This window comes from Mauremys reevesii, linkage group 6, assembly GCF_016161935.1.
Source record: "Mauremys reevesii isolate NIE-2019 linkage group 6, ASM1616193v1, whole genome shotgun sequence".
Classification (NCBI taxonomy): Eukaryota; Metazoa; Chordata; order Testudines; family Geoemydidae; genus Mauremys; species Mauremys reevesii.
The window spans coordinates 52,623,953-52,639,184 of NC_052628.1; the positions used below are offsets into that span (position 1 = coordinate 52,623,953).

At 41.8% G+C, this 15,232-nt stretch overlaps 1 protein-coding gene across 1 annotated transcript in view; it reads left to right on the plus strand.

Moving 5' to 3' along the window:
• The window catches only part of RASA1 (RAS p21 protein activator 1), a 119,239-nt gene that overhangs the window by 82,428 nt on the left and 21,579 nt on the right, over nucleotides 1–15,232 (plus strand). Inside the window, exons 16-17 of the mRNA XM_039543856.1 lie at nucleotides 14,386–14,558; nucleotides 14,859–15,018. Of these exons, the coding sequence (XP_039399790.1) occupies nucleotides 14,386–14,558; nucleotides 14,859–15,018 (333 nt within the window). The remainder of the gene's footprint in view (nucleotides 1–14,385; nucleotides 14,559–14,858; nucleotides 15,019–15,232) is intronic.

Sequence of the window (15,232 nt, forward strand, 5' to 3'; positions counted from 1 at the left end):
GTCCACACAGCCTGCTCATCAGTTGCCTTTTTGTTTCTTTTCCAGCAAGTTAATAGCAATATAGAATGCATCAGATTGTATCGTCCTAAAGGTCTTGCCCCAAGGAGTTTATAATCTAATGGTTAGTTCTTCTTCGAATTATTACACATGTCCATTCCACTTCATGTGTGTATGTCTAGTGCACTGAAGCCAGATAACTTATCTTTTGAGGCGGTGTGTGCGCCCTCTGGACACTTGTGTTGCTAGCTCAAGGAATAAAGGAGATGGGCCACCCAACCCTTTCTCAGTTCCTTCTCACCTCCTGTGGTCAGTCATTGGAGCTTGTGTGGCTTATCACATTTTCTTCCCAGTGTCTCTAAAAGAAAAGTGTTTCCTTTATTTGTTGTTGTACATAGTTCATTTTTGTATAGTTATTGTTAGTAGTACTTGTTTTTAAAAAAAATACTTGTTTTTGTTTCAAAGTTCAGTAATGGGGCATGCCTAAGTCCCACTGTTCTGGCTGTAATAACGCTACGCCAATCAGCAATCCCCACTCCCTCTGTCCAAAGTGTTTGGGACATGGACATTTAAATCCAGGACTAAAAAGTTTAGAGAGGTATGACTTTGGCATCTCCTTACAGAAGCTACACTGCACTGCTCCTTGGAACCCAGTCTCTCAATATGTGGGGGTTTCAGACTCTACTTCTGTCCAGGAGCAAGCTGCCAGACTTAGAAGTATTTCCTCATTAGAGGAAATTGGAGATGATGCACCATTCTCCTTCTCAGGTACCACATAAATGGCAGAAGAAGTCAGATGCTTCCTGTTCTTCTAGCCACAAGAAGCCCTCTTCGTCCACTAGATCTAAGTCTCCAGTGGTATCTTGCAGTAGGTAGGCAGGTACCATGGTTTGAGTACAGGCTCCGGCTAGGTGCTCCCTCATAATTCATACTTCAACTAGCAATGTAAAGACATTGACTCTGGCACCATCTTTAGTGCTGTTGAGACTGACTGCCTTGCCGGGATCATGTGCAGCATTGACTTTGTCTTTGATGCATACATCTGTGCCTCCTACTTTCTTGGTACCGACAATGCTGAGGTGATGTTGTGAAGGCCAAAACTATATTGGGGTTCAAAAAAGTATTAAGTTCATGGAGGATACATCCACCAATGGCTACTAGCCAAGATGGTCAGGAGTGCAACCTCATGCTCTGGGTTACCCTAGCCTCTGATTGCCAGATGCTGGGAATGGACAACGGGTTAGATCACTCAATTATTGCTTGTTCTGTTCATTCTCTCTGAAGCACCTGGCATTGGCCACTGTCAGAAGACAGGATACTAGGCAAGATGACCATTGGTCTACCCAATATGGTTGTTCTTATGTACGCTATGGCCAGGGACCTCTTTTGTGTCTCAGTCCCAGACTCACCGCTTCTGCAAGATCTTGAGGTTTTGACACTAGTTCCTCCTTCAGAAGCCCTGGTGTCTATAGCCTTCTCAGCACCAACACACTCAGCACTGTCTCATGTTCCATAATTCTTGGTACCAGCTGTGACCAAAAGGTTGGCTGGTGTATGGTATCATGTAGGAAGGCCTCCGATACTTTCTTCAGTACTGTCTACTTCCTACTGATCCAGAACCAAGTCCTCTGCCTGGTAGTGCACCACCTTGATCTTCAAAGTACAGTTTTTCTTCCTCCAAGTCTGAGGTGGGGTTTTATACATCAAGGTCTCATTACAAAATGTCTCCAGTTGCTCCACATTCTTCCTTGTGTAATTGAGGTCATGGTACCAGTGCTCGCTCAGGAGCAGGTCCAGAGACAGAGGCTGCCTTGGAATTGAGTCCATATCAGGTCCAGCAATGGCCTTTTTGGAATGTTTTTTTGGGGTATCCCTCCAGACTCTAGATCATCTCCTAAACCCCATATCGTTAAGTTTCCACTGAGATGGCAGATTTTATTTGGTACCAATCCTGGTACCGTGCAGGTTGGGGAACTTTTACCTACAATAGTTGGTCCATCTGATAGAGAGGTCCAACAAACTTCAGATTGGGCAGACACTATGATGCGACCTTTAAACACTTCCTCTTCTTCTCAGGTGAGGCCACAGTCTCTGAATTATCATCCCTGTTTCCTGATGATTACAAAACATACCAGGGGCTTATGGAAAGAGTAGTGAGCTCTCTGGCTATACAAGTGGAACTGCTGCAAAATAATCCAGATAAAATCCCACAGATTAAGCCCTTTTGGATGCCTTGGTAAACACCTTCCTTCTTGCCACCCAAAGCCAAAGGAATGGACAAAAGATACCAAGTACCTTCACAAGGACATGAATATTTTTATTCACAATCAACCCTGGGATCTTTGCTAGTGGTGGTTGTGACTGAGGAGGCAAGGCAAGGCTGATCTAAATCTGGTCCCAAAGATAAAGATGCAAAAACTCCTCTATTTATTTGAAAAAAGGGGTTATTCATCCTCCTGCTTACAGTTTAGAAGCTATCTTGGCTCGTTACAGTGTTTGATTTAATTGGGACATAATGTGTGATGGTGACTACGGTCACTGGGCAACATGCTTCTTGGCTGGAATATTCCAGTATACCGACAGAAGTTCAACAAACTATTGAGGATGTACCTGTCAAAGGGCCGAACTTATTTCAGGGAATACAGATGATGCTCTGCATTCTCTTAAAGACTCTGGGTTATCCCTAGGGACCGTGGGTATTTATACCCCAGTCCCTAAGAGAAAGCAGTTCTGGCCTCAGTTCCAGCAGAAGTATCCATTCTAACCATAAGGCACCAGAGCAATGTAAAAGGTGCCACAAATCTCAAAGGATGAGACCATCTTCTCCTCCTCCCTTCAGTTTTGGCTACCTTTAAACCAGCTGCATCTAAGAAGTCCATTTAACTGTTTAGTCAAGGCCAACATACTGTTCACTGTGATTTCTCCTCCATTTTTTAGGTATTTGGGCCCACTTAACAACAGATCAGTGGGCACTAAGCACCGTGGAACTGGAGTATACATCTAGCTGTTGTTCCCACCTCCTCTCCCCATCCTTTTTCAGGGACCATTCTGACAAGAGTGTTCTCATTCAAGAAGTTGAGTCTCTTTTACAGTTAGAGGCCATAAAGAAAATACTTCCCCAACATTGGGGAAAGAGATTCTGTTCCTGATCCTGATCTTTTCTCATTCCAAACTCCAGGAGGTAACAGAGGGAGGTGAGACTTATTCTGGACCTGTGAGACTTCAACAACTACATAAAAAAGATAACTTTGAATGGATAACCAATAGAAAAGGGACCAATAACACCCAATGAAATTAAAGCAGTCATCACAGGCCTCAAACCGGGAAAGCTCCTGGGGTTGGTAATTCAAGCAGAGGCACTAAAGGCAGGATATGCAAGTTTTACTGAGCAGCTAAAAAAAAAAAGCCAACCAAATAAACCCTAACAAAATATCTGTGAAAGAATGAGTACTACAAGAATGGGAGGATGGTAACATCATGACATTGCCAAAAAAAGGTGATCTTAGTGCACAAACTGCATCTGTCCTGGGCAAATGTATTGGCTACCCTCATGCTGAATAGAATGAAGAGATAGTGGATGAAAAATTACAGGAACAACAGGCTGGGTTCTGTCCATGCATATCATGTTGTGAACAATTCACTCATCTGCAGATCATTGAAAAAGCTACTGCTTGGCAAAAGCCTGTCTTAATCAACTTTATCAACTAAGAAAGCATTTTATAGCATCCACAAAGAGACTTGATGGAATATTGCTAGAAGCTATAGGATACCAGACAAGCTAATCGACATAGTAAGGTATTTATATGATGAAAGTAGATGCACAGTAAGATCAGATACAGGCTTGGATGAGTGGTTCAGTATTGTGACTGGAGTTATACCAGGGTGTATGTTATCAATCAAGGTGGTGGTGAAGCACTGGAATGGGTTATCTAGGGAGGTGTTGGAATCTCCTTCTTTAGAGGTTTTTAAGTCAGGCTTGACAAAGCCCTGGCTGGGATGATTTAGTTGGGGATTGGTCCTGCTTTGAACAGGGGGTTGGACTAGCTGACCTCCTGAGGTCCCTTCCAACCCTGATATTCTATGAATGATGAAGTGGGCAAAAAAAGGCATTGTGGACATTGTGAAATGGGTTAGCAGAGATAAGTCACATGACTGACTTTGCCAGTGACATTGCTTTACTAAGTATCATGTGGAATGGAATGATTGCCTTTACATCAGAGGTAGAACAGGAAGCAGCAAAAACCCTGTTGGAAGGGTTGGACATCCCTGTTAGACATCTGGTCAAGCAGAGGTCTCCACGCCAAACTAAAGCTTAGCTTTGAACACTGTATGGACCGGAGACTTGGCTTATGACACTGGACAACAAAAGGTGATTGGAGGCTGCCCTTCACAGATTGCTGAAGAAGATACTACACGTTTCATGGAAAGACAAAATAAATAAGAATAAGGGAGCTGACAGAGCAGAACATGTTAGAAAATATTATCACAGAAAGAAGGCTCGGATAGTTGGGACATGTACAGCATATGGAAGACAGGAGACATGCAAAGCAAGCATTGAATTAGGTACCTGAGGGTGGAAAGAGAGAGTGAGGAAGGCCAAGGAAGAACTGGAGAAGACACTGACAGAGGGTATCGAATGTGCTGGCATCACCTAGTTGTACTTCTTCCTAGCGAAGACTATAATCAGTGGAAGAACTGGGCTGCCCAGTGGCACAGGAGGAAGTAAGGTAAGGATGGTTACCCTAGCATCTGTCATTCCGGCCCTAGATTCGAATGACTGGTATGCTGCCCTCAACTTAAAGGATGCTTACTTCCATGTGGCCATTCACCAAGATCACAGGACATCTGTAAGGTTTGTTATGGCAAATGTTCATTATCAATTTACACTCCTTCCCTTCAGCTTGTCTGCAGCTCCTCAAGTCTTCACAAAGTGCATGGAAGTGATTACAGCCCATTTCAGGGAGGCAGGCATCTCATCTGAATGACGTGTAGTTTCAGGGTGATCCATACATTAAGTGGAGATAACCATCAAGAGATCCAGTCCCTCTTTTGTTCACTTTTGTTTGGCCTGTTGATCAATAAGGACAAGTCAGCTCTTCTCCGTGTGCAGAGCTCGAATTCATAGGCATGATTCTCAGCTCCATCACAGCGAGGACATATTTAGCTCAAGCTAAGTTTCAGGAAACTTTGGACTTGTACAAATATCTCAAGGTACATGCTCATACAACGGTAAGGAATTTTCTGCAGGCTTGTCTATATGGTATGGCCAAGCACAATATGTGTGTGTGTGTGGGGGGGGGTGATTTCTAGATCCTGCTGATACTCACTAAAAGTTCCCTATTGTGCTTTAACACAGTGCTGTTTAAAGTGTATAATGGAACTTTTAATGCATCGAGAGGGTGGGGGGTCTTCCTGAACCAGTTCATGTGCAACATGTTAATACACTTTAGAAATTTCACCTCCCTAGTGTGCATTGCTTCACTGTGTCGACAAACCCTGAGACTTCTGAGACACATGGCAGTTTGCACGTATGTGACTCAGCATTCCAGACTTAACCTTAATCATGCAGAGGTTGTTGAAGTCTGTTTACTGTCTCTCACATCACCTGCTTGACATGCCAGTTCACAAGCCTTCAGGTGTCTTGTCCTCCCTAGATTGTCGGATGGATCCTGTGATTGTGTGCCAAGGGGGTTTCTTTCACCCCAGCCCTTCCCTCTCATGTCTTTGGTGACAGGTGTTTCCTTTTGGATGGGGAGCTTACCTGGGAGACTTCCGGATTCAAGGGCTTTGGTTGGATCAGAAACTCTCTTCACATCAGTGTTTGGGGATCTTTGAGCAATCCACCTAGTGTGTCAAGTATTCCTTCTGCACATCAAAGGATGTGCTGTGCAAGTACTCATGAACAACACTGCTGCTATGTCCTACTTGAACAGGTAGAGAGGTGCCAGATCAAACCCTATTTGTCTAGATACAGTGGACCTTTGGAGTTTCTGCATCAAGAATGTGATCACACTCAAAACATCTCACCTCTGAGAAGTTCAGAACTGTCTGACAGACCATGTCAGCAGGACATTCAGTAAAGATCACAAATGGTCCTTCAGAATGTACATAGCAAAGTCCATTTTTCAGACTTAGGGAATGCCAGAACTAGACCCCTTCACTAAAAAGGAACAGGAAGTGCGATCTGATCCATGGCAGTTCACAGGCCAGGGTACCTATTGGATGCCTTTCTTCTGTCCTGGAAGGGCATATGCTTCTCTCTCTCCCAACCCCATTCCTCTAGTCATAAGTGTTTTGTGCAAGCTCAGGCAGGATCATGCCATTCTAATTCTGATAGCACCAGCCTGGCCATGGAAGTATTGGTTTTCAGACCTTTAGAATCCCTCCATTCTGAATTCCGTACCCCTGCCTTAAGTCCTGGACATAATATCACAGAACTACAGGAAGATGATGCGTCCCAATCCTCTTAACCTCCATGTCACAGCTTGGATGCCTAATCGTTAACACCTCAGGAAACAGTGTATTCCCTAGAGGTTCAAAACATTCTTTTAAATAGCAGAAAGCCATCTACCAGCTATACTTACTTGATGAAGTGGAGAAGATTCTCTGTATGGTCCCAGCAGAAAGATACTCCTCCTTTGCAGACTTCCAAACAATATATATATTTTGGATGATCCATCTAAAAGTGAAAGGTCTCTGAAAGTTCCCTTGGCAGCTGTTTCTGCATTCCATCCTCCTGTGGAGAGGAAGATTTTTCCCCCCCCAACCCCAAATAACTTCTTTCTTTTTAAAGGTGTTAGACAGACTCATCCCACATTTAAGAGACCCCACAACTTTTAGGGATCTAAATTTGGCTTTGTCAGCTCTAACAGACCTCTTTTTGAACCTCTGACTAGTTGTTTGCTTTCTCATCTCTCAATGTAAGTAGAGTTTCTGGTGACTATTACCTCCTCCAGGAGAGTGACAGAGCTGCAGGCTGACTCCCCATATTCTATAAAGATAGTCTGTTTACATCCTTAGCCTAAATTTCTCACTAAGGAGGTGACTGGTTTTCACCTAAATCAGACTATATACTTCCAACTTTTCCCCCAAAGCCTCATTCTCATAAAGAGACTTCATACTTTAGAGATCTGCTGGTCATTAGCTTTTTATCTGGACATGACTAAACAGCTTTGTGTGTCCCCTCAATTTTTCATCTCCTTTTCTGACAGAATGAAGGAGCAACCTGTCTCCTCTCCTGGATCTCTTCCTGTATTCTGCTGTTATGAAATGGCTAAGGCTTCTACACCAGAAAGAGTTTTAGCATATTTTACAAGAGCACAAGCTGCGCCAGCTACTTTCTTGGGTCAGGCACTCATCAGTGACATTTGCAGGTCTGCAATTTGGTCGTCTGTTCATACTATCATAGCTTATTATGCTTTCTCCCAAGCTTCAAGAGATAATGCTAGATTTGGGAGAGTTGAATTGCAGTCCTTGTTCAGTTAGATTCTGAAACCTTCCTCCATCTTGAACTGCTTGCAAGTCGCCTGAAGTGGAATGGACATGTTCAGTCATTTGAAGAAAAAAAAAATGGATACTTACCTGGTGTTGCACATATCCATTCCATGACCCTCCCTCCTTCCTTTCTTCAATACCTTCTTGCTGTAATCAAGTGAAGGGGGTTGAGGTAGCTCCATCCCTTTGTACCTTTTGCTAGCAGCATGAGAACACGGAGGACATATGTGCCCCCTGTAGCAGGGTGAAACCCTGCCTGTGCTGGGAGGGGGGGGGCCAGCCAGGCAGGGGCTTGAGAGCTGCTGCTGCTGGCTGTGCTGATTGAGGCGGAGCTGCAGCAGGGGGGGCCCCGCCCCAAGCCACAGGTCTTAAGGTCTAAAAGGCCAGGGAGAAGCCAGAGTCTCTCTGCATTCTCTCTCTGAGAAGGGAGGAGCTGCAGGGACTGAGATAAAGAACCTAGGGTGTGAAGGGGGGGGGGGGGGCTGAGGAGAGGCTGCTCCAGCAGCCCCAGAGCCCCCCCCCCCAGGCTGCGCCAGCTGGTACTGGGGGGGGGGGGGGGGGGCAGCCCAGGGCAGGGCAAGGCAGGCCAGGCAGGTCCTTCTCCTTTGTGCTGATGATGATGTGTGCTGATGCTCCCAGCCAGAGGGCAGACCCCCCCCCCCCACTCAGGCACTTGACTGCATGCATGCTGCATGCACCTGAGAAAGAAAAGTGAAACAAAAAAAAATGAAAAAAAATAAACAAAACAAAACAAAATTTGTTTTTTTGTTTTTTTTTTCTTTTCAATTTTCAGTTGCCCAGGTTTCAGGCTGCTAGGCTCACAGTGCTTGGAGTGTTTGTTTGCTTCTCAGCTGCTGTTCTTGCTGCCACAGTGTTGGCCTGTATATAACACCCACTCCATCCCCTCCCTCCTCCCTCCCTCCTCTCCCTGCTATCTGCTTCTGCTCTGCTTCTGCTGCTGTGTCCATCTGTTGTGCTGCCTGTGCCTTTGCTGCTGGGTTAGCTTATCCCTTGAAGTTAGCTTGCAACCTCCTCCAGTCCCTGTTCCTGTCAGCACTCTCCCCCAGCCTGAACACCAGCCTCTCCCAGCACAGCTGGCGCACTCTCTCTGCAGTTTCCTTTTTGCACAGCAAGCAGCAGCAAACAGTAGTATCTCCAGTATCTCCTCTTTCCCTCCCTCTTCCCCTTTTTTTATCTTTTTCAACTCTTCTTTTTCTCACCTTTTTTTGAAGATGTTTTGATTTGCTGCTTGAATAAACTGCTTACATTGCTGCCATTTGGACACTTCATGAAGATATAGAATGAATCACATGTCACCATCACTTTTCTCTTTCACAACCTTCTTTTTTTTTTAATTTTTTTCTTGATAGATGCATCAACAGCACATGTGTTCACTCAAAGTATCACTGTAGAATGAAACTGAATTTGTATCAGATGAGCCACCAACTGACCCACTGAGGCTCTATAGAACTCCTAGCTTCTTTGGTCTGGAAGCTTACTATCTCCCTTTTCCATCAGCTTAAAACAGACTCTTCCTGGAAGGCTGTTCCTCTTAAATGAAGCTGTTTTGGAGGTAGTTAACCAGGAGAGGCGTCTGACAAGGTAGTTAGAAGCTAAGATAAATAGGCTTATAGAAATGTAGTTCTGGAAGGGACCTTGAGAGGTCATCTAGTCCATCCTACTGTGCTGAGACAGGACCGAGTAAACGTAGACCATCCTGGACAGATGTTTGTCTAATCCATTCTTAAAAACCTTCAATTTCACAACCTCCTTTGGTAACCTACCTATTCCAGTGCAAAATTGCCCTATAGTTAGAAAGTTTTTTCCTAATACCTAACCTAACTCTCCCTTGCTGCAGATTAAGCCTGTTACTTTTTGTCCTACCTTCAGAGAGCATGGAGGACAATAGATCTCCATCCTCTTTATACTAGCCCTTAATGTATTTGAAGGCTGACATCAGGTCCCCCCTTCATCTTCTTTTCTCAAGACTAAACTTGCCCAATTGTATTAACCTTTCCTCATTGGTTAGGTTATCTAAACCTTTTATTATTTTTGTTGTTCTCCTCTGGACTCTCTTCAGTTTGTCTTTATCTTAAAGTATGGGCCCCAAACTGGACATTGTACTCCAGCTGAGGCCTAACCAGTGCTGAGTAGAATGGAACAGTTATTTCCTGTGTCTCACAACACACCTGTTAATATACCCCAGAATATTAGCCTTTTTCACAGCTATATCATATTGTTGGCAGTTTGTGATCCACTGTAACCCCCAGGCCTTTTTCAGCAGTTACTACTGCCTAGCCAGTTATTCCCATTTTCTATTTGTGCATTTAACATTTTCTTCCTTAGTGTATTTTGCATTTGTCTTTATTGAATTTCTTCTATTGAGTCTTGTTGTTTTTAGACCGATAGTCCAATTTATCAAGGTCATTTTGAATTCTAATCCTATCCTCTAGAGTGCTTGCAACCCTTCCTACCTAGGTGTTATCCACAAATTTCATAAGCATATTCTTCATTCCATTATCCAAGTAATTAATGAAAATATTGTTTATTATTGGACCTAGGACAGATTCCTGTTAGACTCCACTAATTATGTCCTCCAAGTTTGACAGTGAACCATTGATAACTACTTTTTGAATATGGTCTTTCAACCAGTTGTGCACTCACCTTATGCTAATTTCATCTAAACCACATTTCCCGAATTTGCTTATAAGATGTCATGTGGGACTGTGTCAAAAGCCTTATTAAATTCAAGATATATAATTTTTCTGCTTCCCCCATCCACTAGGCCCGTCAAAGAAGGAAATTAAGTTGGTTTGGCGTGATTTGTTCTTGTCAAATCCATGATGGATATTAAATATCACCCTATTCTTTAGGTGGTATCCTTGTTTTGTTCCAGAGGCAGATATGTCTATGGTAGATTCCCAGGGGGTGACCCTTAGTTAAGTCTTCACTTCCCCTGAGTCTGTGGCTTTGCTCCTGAATTTTGTGACAACTAGGTGAATGCTTCTCTGAGAGTCTCAGAAAATCACAGGTACCCACTTTGAATTGATGTCCAAGGTCCTTCTTTGGACCTGAGCAATGTTGCTCAGGCAATAATAGATTACCTGAGTTGCAAATGCTATAATTCACCTTCTGGAGGAATCTTTGGATGTCTCCTTTGAGGCCCACCCAACAGGTAAGGTGGCATTTCCAGGCTGTCTTTTAAAGCATGGAAATGGTGTTGGAACAGTGAGAAAAGTAACAGGCTCCTGTCCTCCATGATAAGAAACAGCTATTTGTGAGAAATAAAAACAAACAAAAAAAAATTGAGGCAAAAAAGTTGACTCCAGTGAATTCTGTCCCGTAACTCAAATCACCTGTAAGCCACTTTCCCCTTTCTCTCCTCTAGTAGAGATCATTTTCTATATTGCCCTTTTCATGTATATATCTCCTCTCACAGAGAAGGATGATAGTCCTGTAGGTAACTGACAGGGTATTCTTTTACCCATATCCCTGACTGCTAGGCAAACTGCTGAAGGGATGACTCTCGACATGTGAAACTTATTTAAAAGTAATTTGGTTTTCTGTAGTCTTCTCTTCCCTCTTTTTAGGACAAGGAGGAAGTATCTAACCTCAGAGAGGTGAGTAGAACCTCTCCTTATGTAGGACAGGATGATTGACAGTCTTTTTTGCTTCCTAGTAGGTGGACTCTTATAGCATACTTGTGCTTTTATTTAGGATGGAGACTAGGAGGCTATCTTACCTCACATTACCACTAAGTAATTCCCCCTTATTAAGCACTTACTATGTGCAATATAAATGTATTTTCCCAAAGAAGCTTTCAGTGTCTCTCTCACGCTTTGTGCCAAGCTGCCAGGCAGCCATTCTGGAGTCTAGGAATCACTGGAGGGCAACGGTGCTCTTATCACCTCACTTTCCCTCAGTCATTCCACTAAAATGCTCCCTATGCTAGAGTGTGAGTTATGTACTGCTGGTTCTATTCCATTTGTGTTTTTCCCCAGTCAACTAGTTAAGACTGTTTTTCCAGCAGTGAAATCAGACTGAGGAGCCAAGATCTGGCCTCTTACCTTGAACTATTAGAAGTTACAAGGCTAAGAAACTGATGCAGTTTTTTCAGTGTTTTAATTCTCTTGCCATAAGGCACAACAGTATGTGTCAAAAGGTGAGTGTAAACACAACAGTTGTTTCAGAATAGCATTTTCATATTTATTTTAGTGTTTGTTTTTGGAGTTTGCACATTATGAATATTCATTACACACAATTTCATAGTTATGTTCTCTTTTAAAGAGCCTGTAGTGTATTCATAAATCATTTTGCAAAACATTCGATTAGGAAACAGTTCTGTTTATTCAATACATATTTTCTGTATTTTTCTGACACCAATTTGTGTTTAAAATCTATATGTATGTGTGTAAACATCATGTGTCTGGCTTAAAAAAAAAAAAGTAAAGAGTTCCATATTGATGCTTGAAAAATCTAAACAAATAAAATGTGTTGCTAAACTTTTATCTGCTTCTGCTTGTTCCCCACTGAAAGCTACAATGCTCTGTCATAATTGCTTTTGGTAAGGATTATCATGGAAAGATAACTTTAGGTCAGGAATAAGCTCAGTAGCAGATGAACTATTTAGAGAGCTAGATAAACAAATCAGTTAAAATAACTGTCATCTTGTGTTTTCACTTGGAAGAAGATGGCATACACTATTTTTTTGTGTAGAAAAATCAACTGTTAGGGTTTCATCATAAAAGGATAGATTGGAAAGGAATACATTTCCTTTTAACTAAAAGAAGCCTGTTGTCCAGTACAGTGATCCAGTAGGGTCTCTACAAATCGCACCATTCTTAGCAATTGTTGCTAGGTAGGATACATTTATTTTCCTTTAAAGCTAATTAACACATATTGTGTGATAGAGAGCAACTGCTCTGGAGTCCCTCTGGTCGTGTCGTTCACTTGGATTTTAAGTCTAAGCATCAGGGCTGTAGTATTTAAAGTTTGAGCTGGGGAGATGTTCTAGCTTGGAAATGCTACCACAATCAAAAGAAAAATGAGAAACTTCAGAATAAAGCCTTATTACCTCACTGTTCCCATCAAGTAACGTAATGTGCCTGTACACTTCACCTGATAATAACAGTATTTGTGAATCAGCAAAACAAAAAAATGAATATTGAACCAAAGTGTGCATTAATGACTTGTGAAGACATTAAAATTTCGACTCTGCACTTGGGGAGAAAATATTCTTGAAAATCCAAGATTCATGTAAATAGAGGATTATGCTTACCTAGCTCAAAGAGATCAACCCATTCACGCTCGCAATAGGCAACTAGCCAACTAGAAGATGAAACATCTCACCCATTACCTGCCTGAGTTGGATAAATGGATTATTCCATATCAGCCCATATCAAGGCCAGTGAGTACTAGCATTGCAACTGGAAGCTCCCAAAGGATGCACAGTGGAGGTGATAGTATTCTGTCCTGTTACCTTGATATGTAAAAGACATAGTGCTGCAAAAATGGGGCAAGGTAACGGCTTGTGATTATTATTATTACTTACATTTCATAGCACCATCTGTATACATGATGTTTGGCAGAGAAGTAAGATGACAAGTTTGTTCCCTGAGGTGCTTACAGTGGAAAAATAGACATCTCATAATGAGAGAGAAAAAGAAACAGACACCTGCATGGCAGGTCCAGGCACTCTGACAGAAACTTGGGCTATGCCTCTTAAAACATCACAGGAGTATTTATGTAGGATGTTACCTCCACCTAGTGTCTCTTGAGGCCTGTCAGTGAGGAATTGCCTTTTCAGGACAGCAAACACTCATTCTTGAAGTAATTAGCCAGTAGGAAAGGTGCTGCATCTTTCTACCAAGCTGCCAGGTCAAGGAGTTAGTTGCTGTGGGTTGTGACTGGCAGTGGATGGACTGGTAAAGGTCATTGTTCTGTTTTAGTTCTATTGATTAACTGTGTTCCTTGCATGACTTCTTAGGTAGTGGTATAATTTATTATTCATATTAAGATAGTGCCTAAAAGCCCCAGTCATGGACCAAGGCCATTGTGCTAGGTACTGTACAGAGACTCATTCTTTCACCTTTTAATGATTTTACCATTCTTGAACTGACTTTTGACATTCACCTAGGCTGTCAGATGTGGAAAGGGACCTCTTTGTTTTCACTGATTATAGTGCTTAGCATGGTGGGACTCTGATCCTTGATTAGGGTTACCAGATATTACTATGATACAGATATAAATAATCTGGGTGAAATCATAGAAACTGGGGGGCACAATGGTTACCTGAAGAGAAACACTTAGTGTGAAGTGTCTTATTTCTTTTATTAAAAAAGATAATTTTCTAACTTTAGCACCTCAGCCTGGTTTTAAATTAATTTTTAATTTAATCCTAAAAATAATAAAAATTAGATTTGTGACATCCATGGTGTTACGTTGATTTTGTTTTAGAGAGAAAGGAGAAAGTTTGTCTTACTTAACAGCTCAGTAAGGTAATGTGAGAATGAACAGTGTGGAAGAATGAGCACAGGGCTGAGAATCAGGAGGTCCTGAATTTGAATTCTAACTCTCACTGATTCACTGTGTAACCTTGAGCAATTCACTTCTCCTTCCTGTCTCCCCCTTTTATATGGATGATAAGCATGTATTTGTTAATGTCTATATAGTGCTTTGAACTGGTAACACATTCTAAGTATTACACCAATCTACAGGGGTTTATTAAAGGTGTAATTTGCCAGAATAGAAGTATGGAATTCTGACTTTTGTTTTATTCATAAACTTATAGTAAAATGCAGTGAATGAGATAAGTACACTTGAAGTAAATTTATATTTAATACTAGTGCCATCCTTGCTGCAAGTAACTTACTCGGAACAATGTTTTTCTTTAAGTGTTTATGCGTTGTCAGTTAAACCGGTTACAGAAAGGACATGCAACAGATGAATGGTTTCAGCTGAGTTCCCACATACCATTAAAGGGTATTGAACCCGGATCTTTGCGTGTCCGAGCACGATATTCCATGGAGAAAATCATGCCAGAAGACGAGTACAGTGAGTTTAAAGAGGTATTAAGTTACTTTGACAGTTTAATTTTCCTTGAAAGTTATTTAACATGCAAAATTAAAACATTTCAAATATAACCCATTCAATTAAAGTAATTGTCCAGCCTGGCAGTTTAACACCGTATGAAGGCTAATGTGTTTGGTATTTCAAGGCTGATCTTAATTATACACTCCTTATGAAACTGCTAATGCACTACTCACCAAGCAATATATAGTGGTATCTTCGCAAGAATAGGCTCCTCTTGTCTGAAGCTGTGGTATACTAGAATTCTTAACGTTACAAGGTTTAATTTTTCTGTTTAGCTGATACTACAGAAGGAGCTGCATGTAGTCTATGCCTTATCACATGTATGTGGACAGGACCGAACACTATTGGCTGGCATTTTACTGAAGATTTTTCTTCATGAAAAGCTTGAGTCATTGCTCTTACGAACACTAAATGACAGAGAAATAAGCATGGAAGGTACAGTACAAATATGTTAATTCTGAATTTCATTTACTAAAATGTTGAAGAGAAAATTATAGTCCAGCACCTGTTTTTCCCACTTTGTGAATAAATCCAGCTGTTAGGTGTGCATAACACTTGCATGTGGAATTTTTTTTCTTCCTCTTCCATTCATCCTTTAAAATGAATTGAAGTTACATATTTATTTCATAATGGTAAAATATTATTTCTT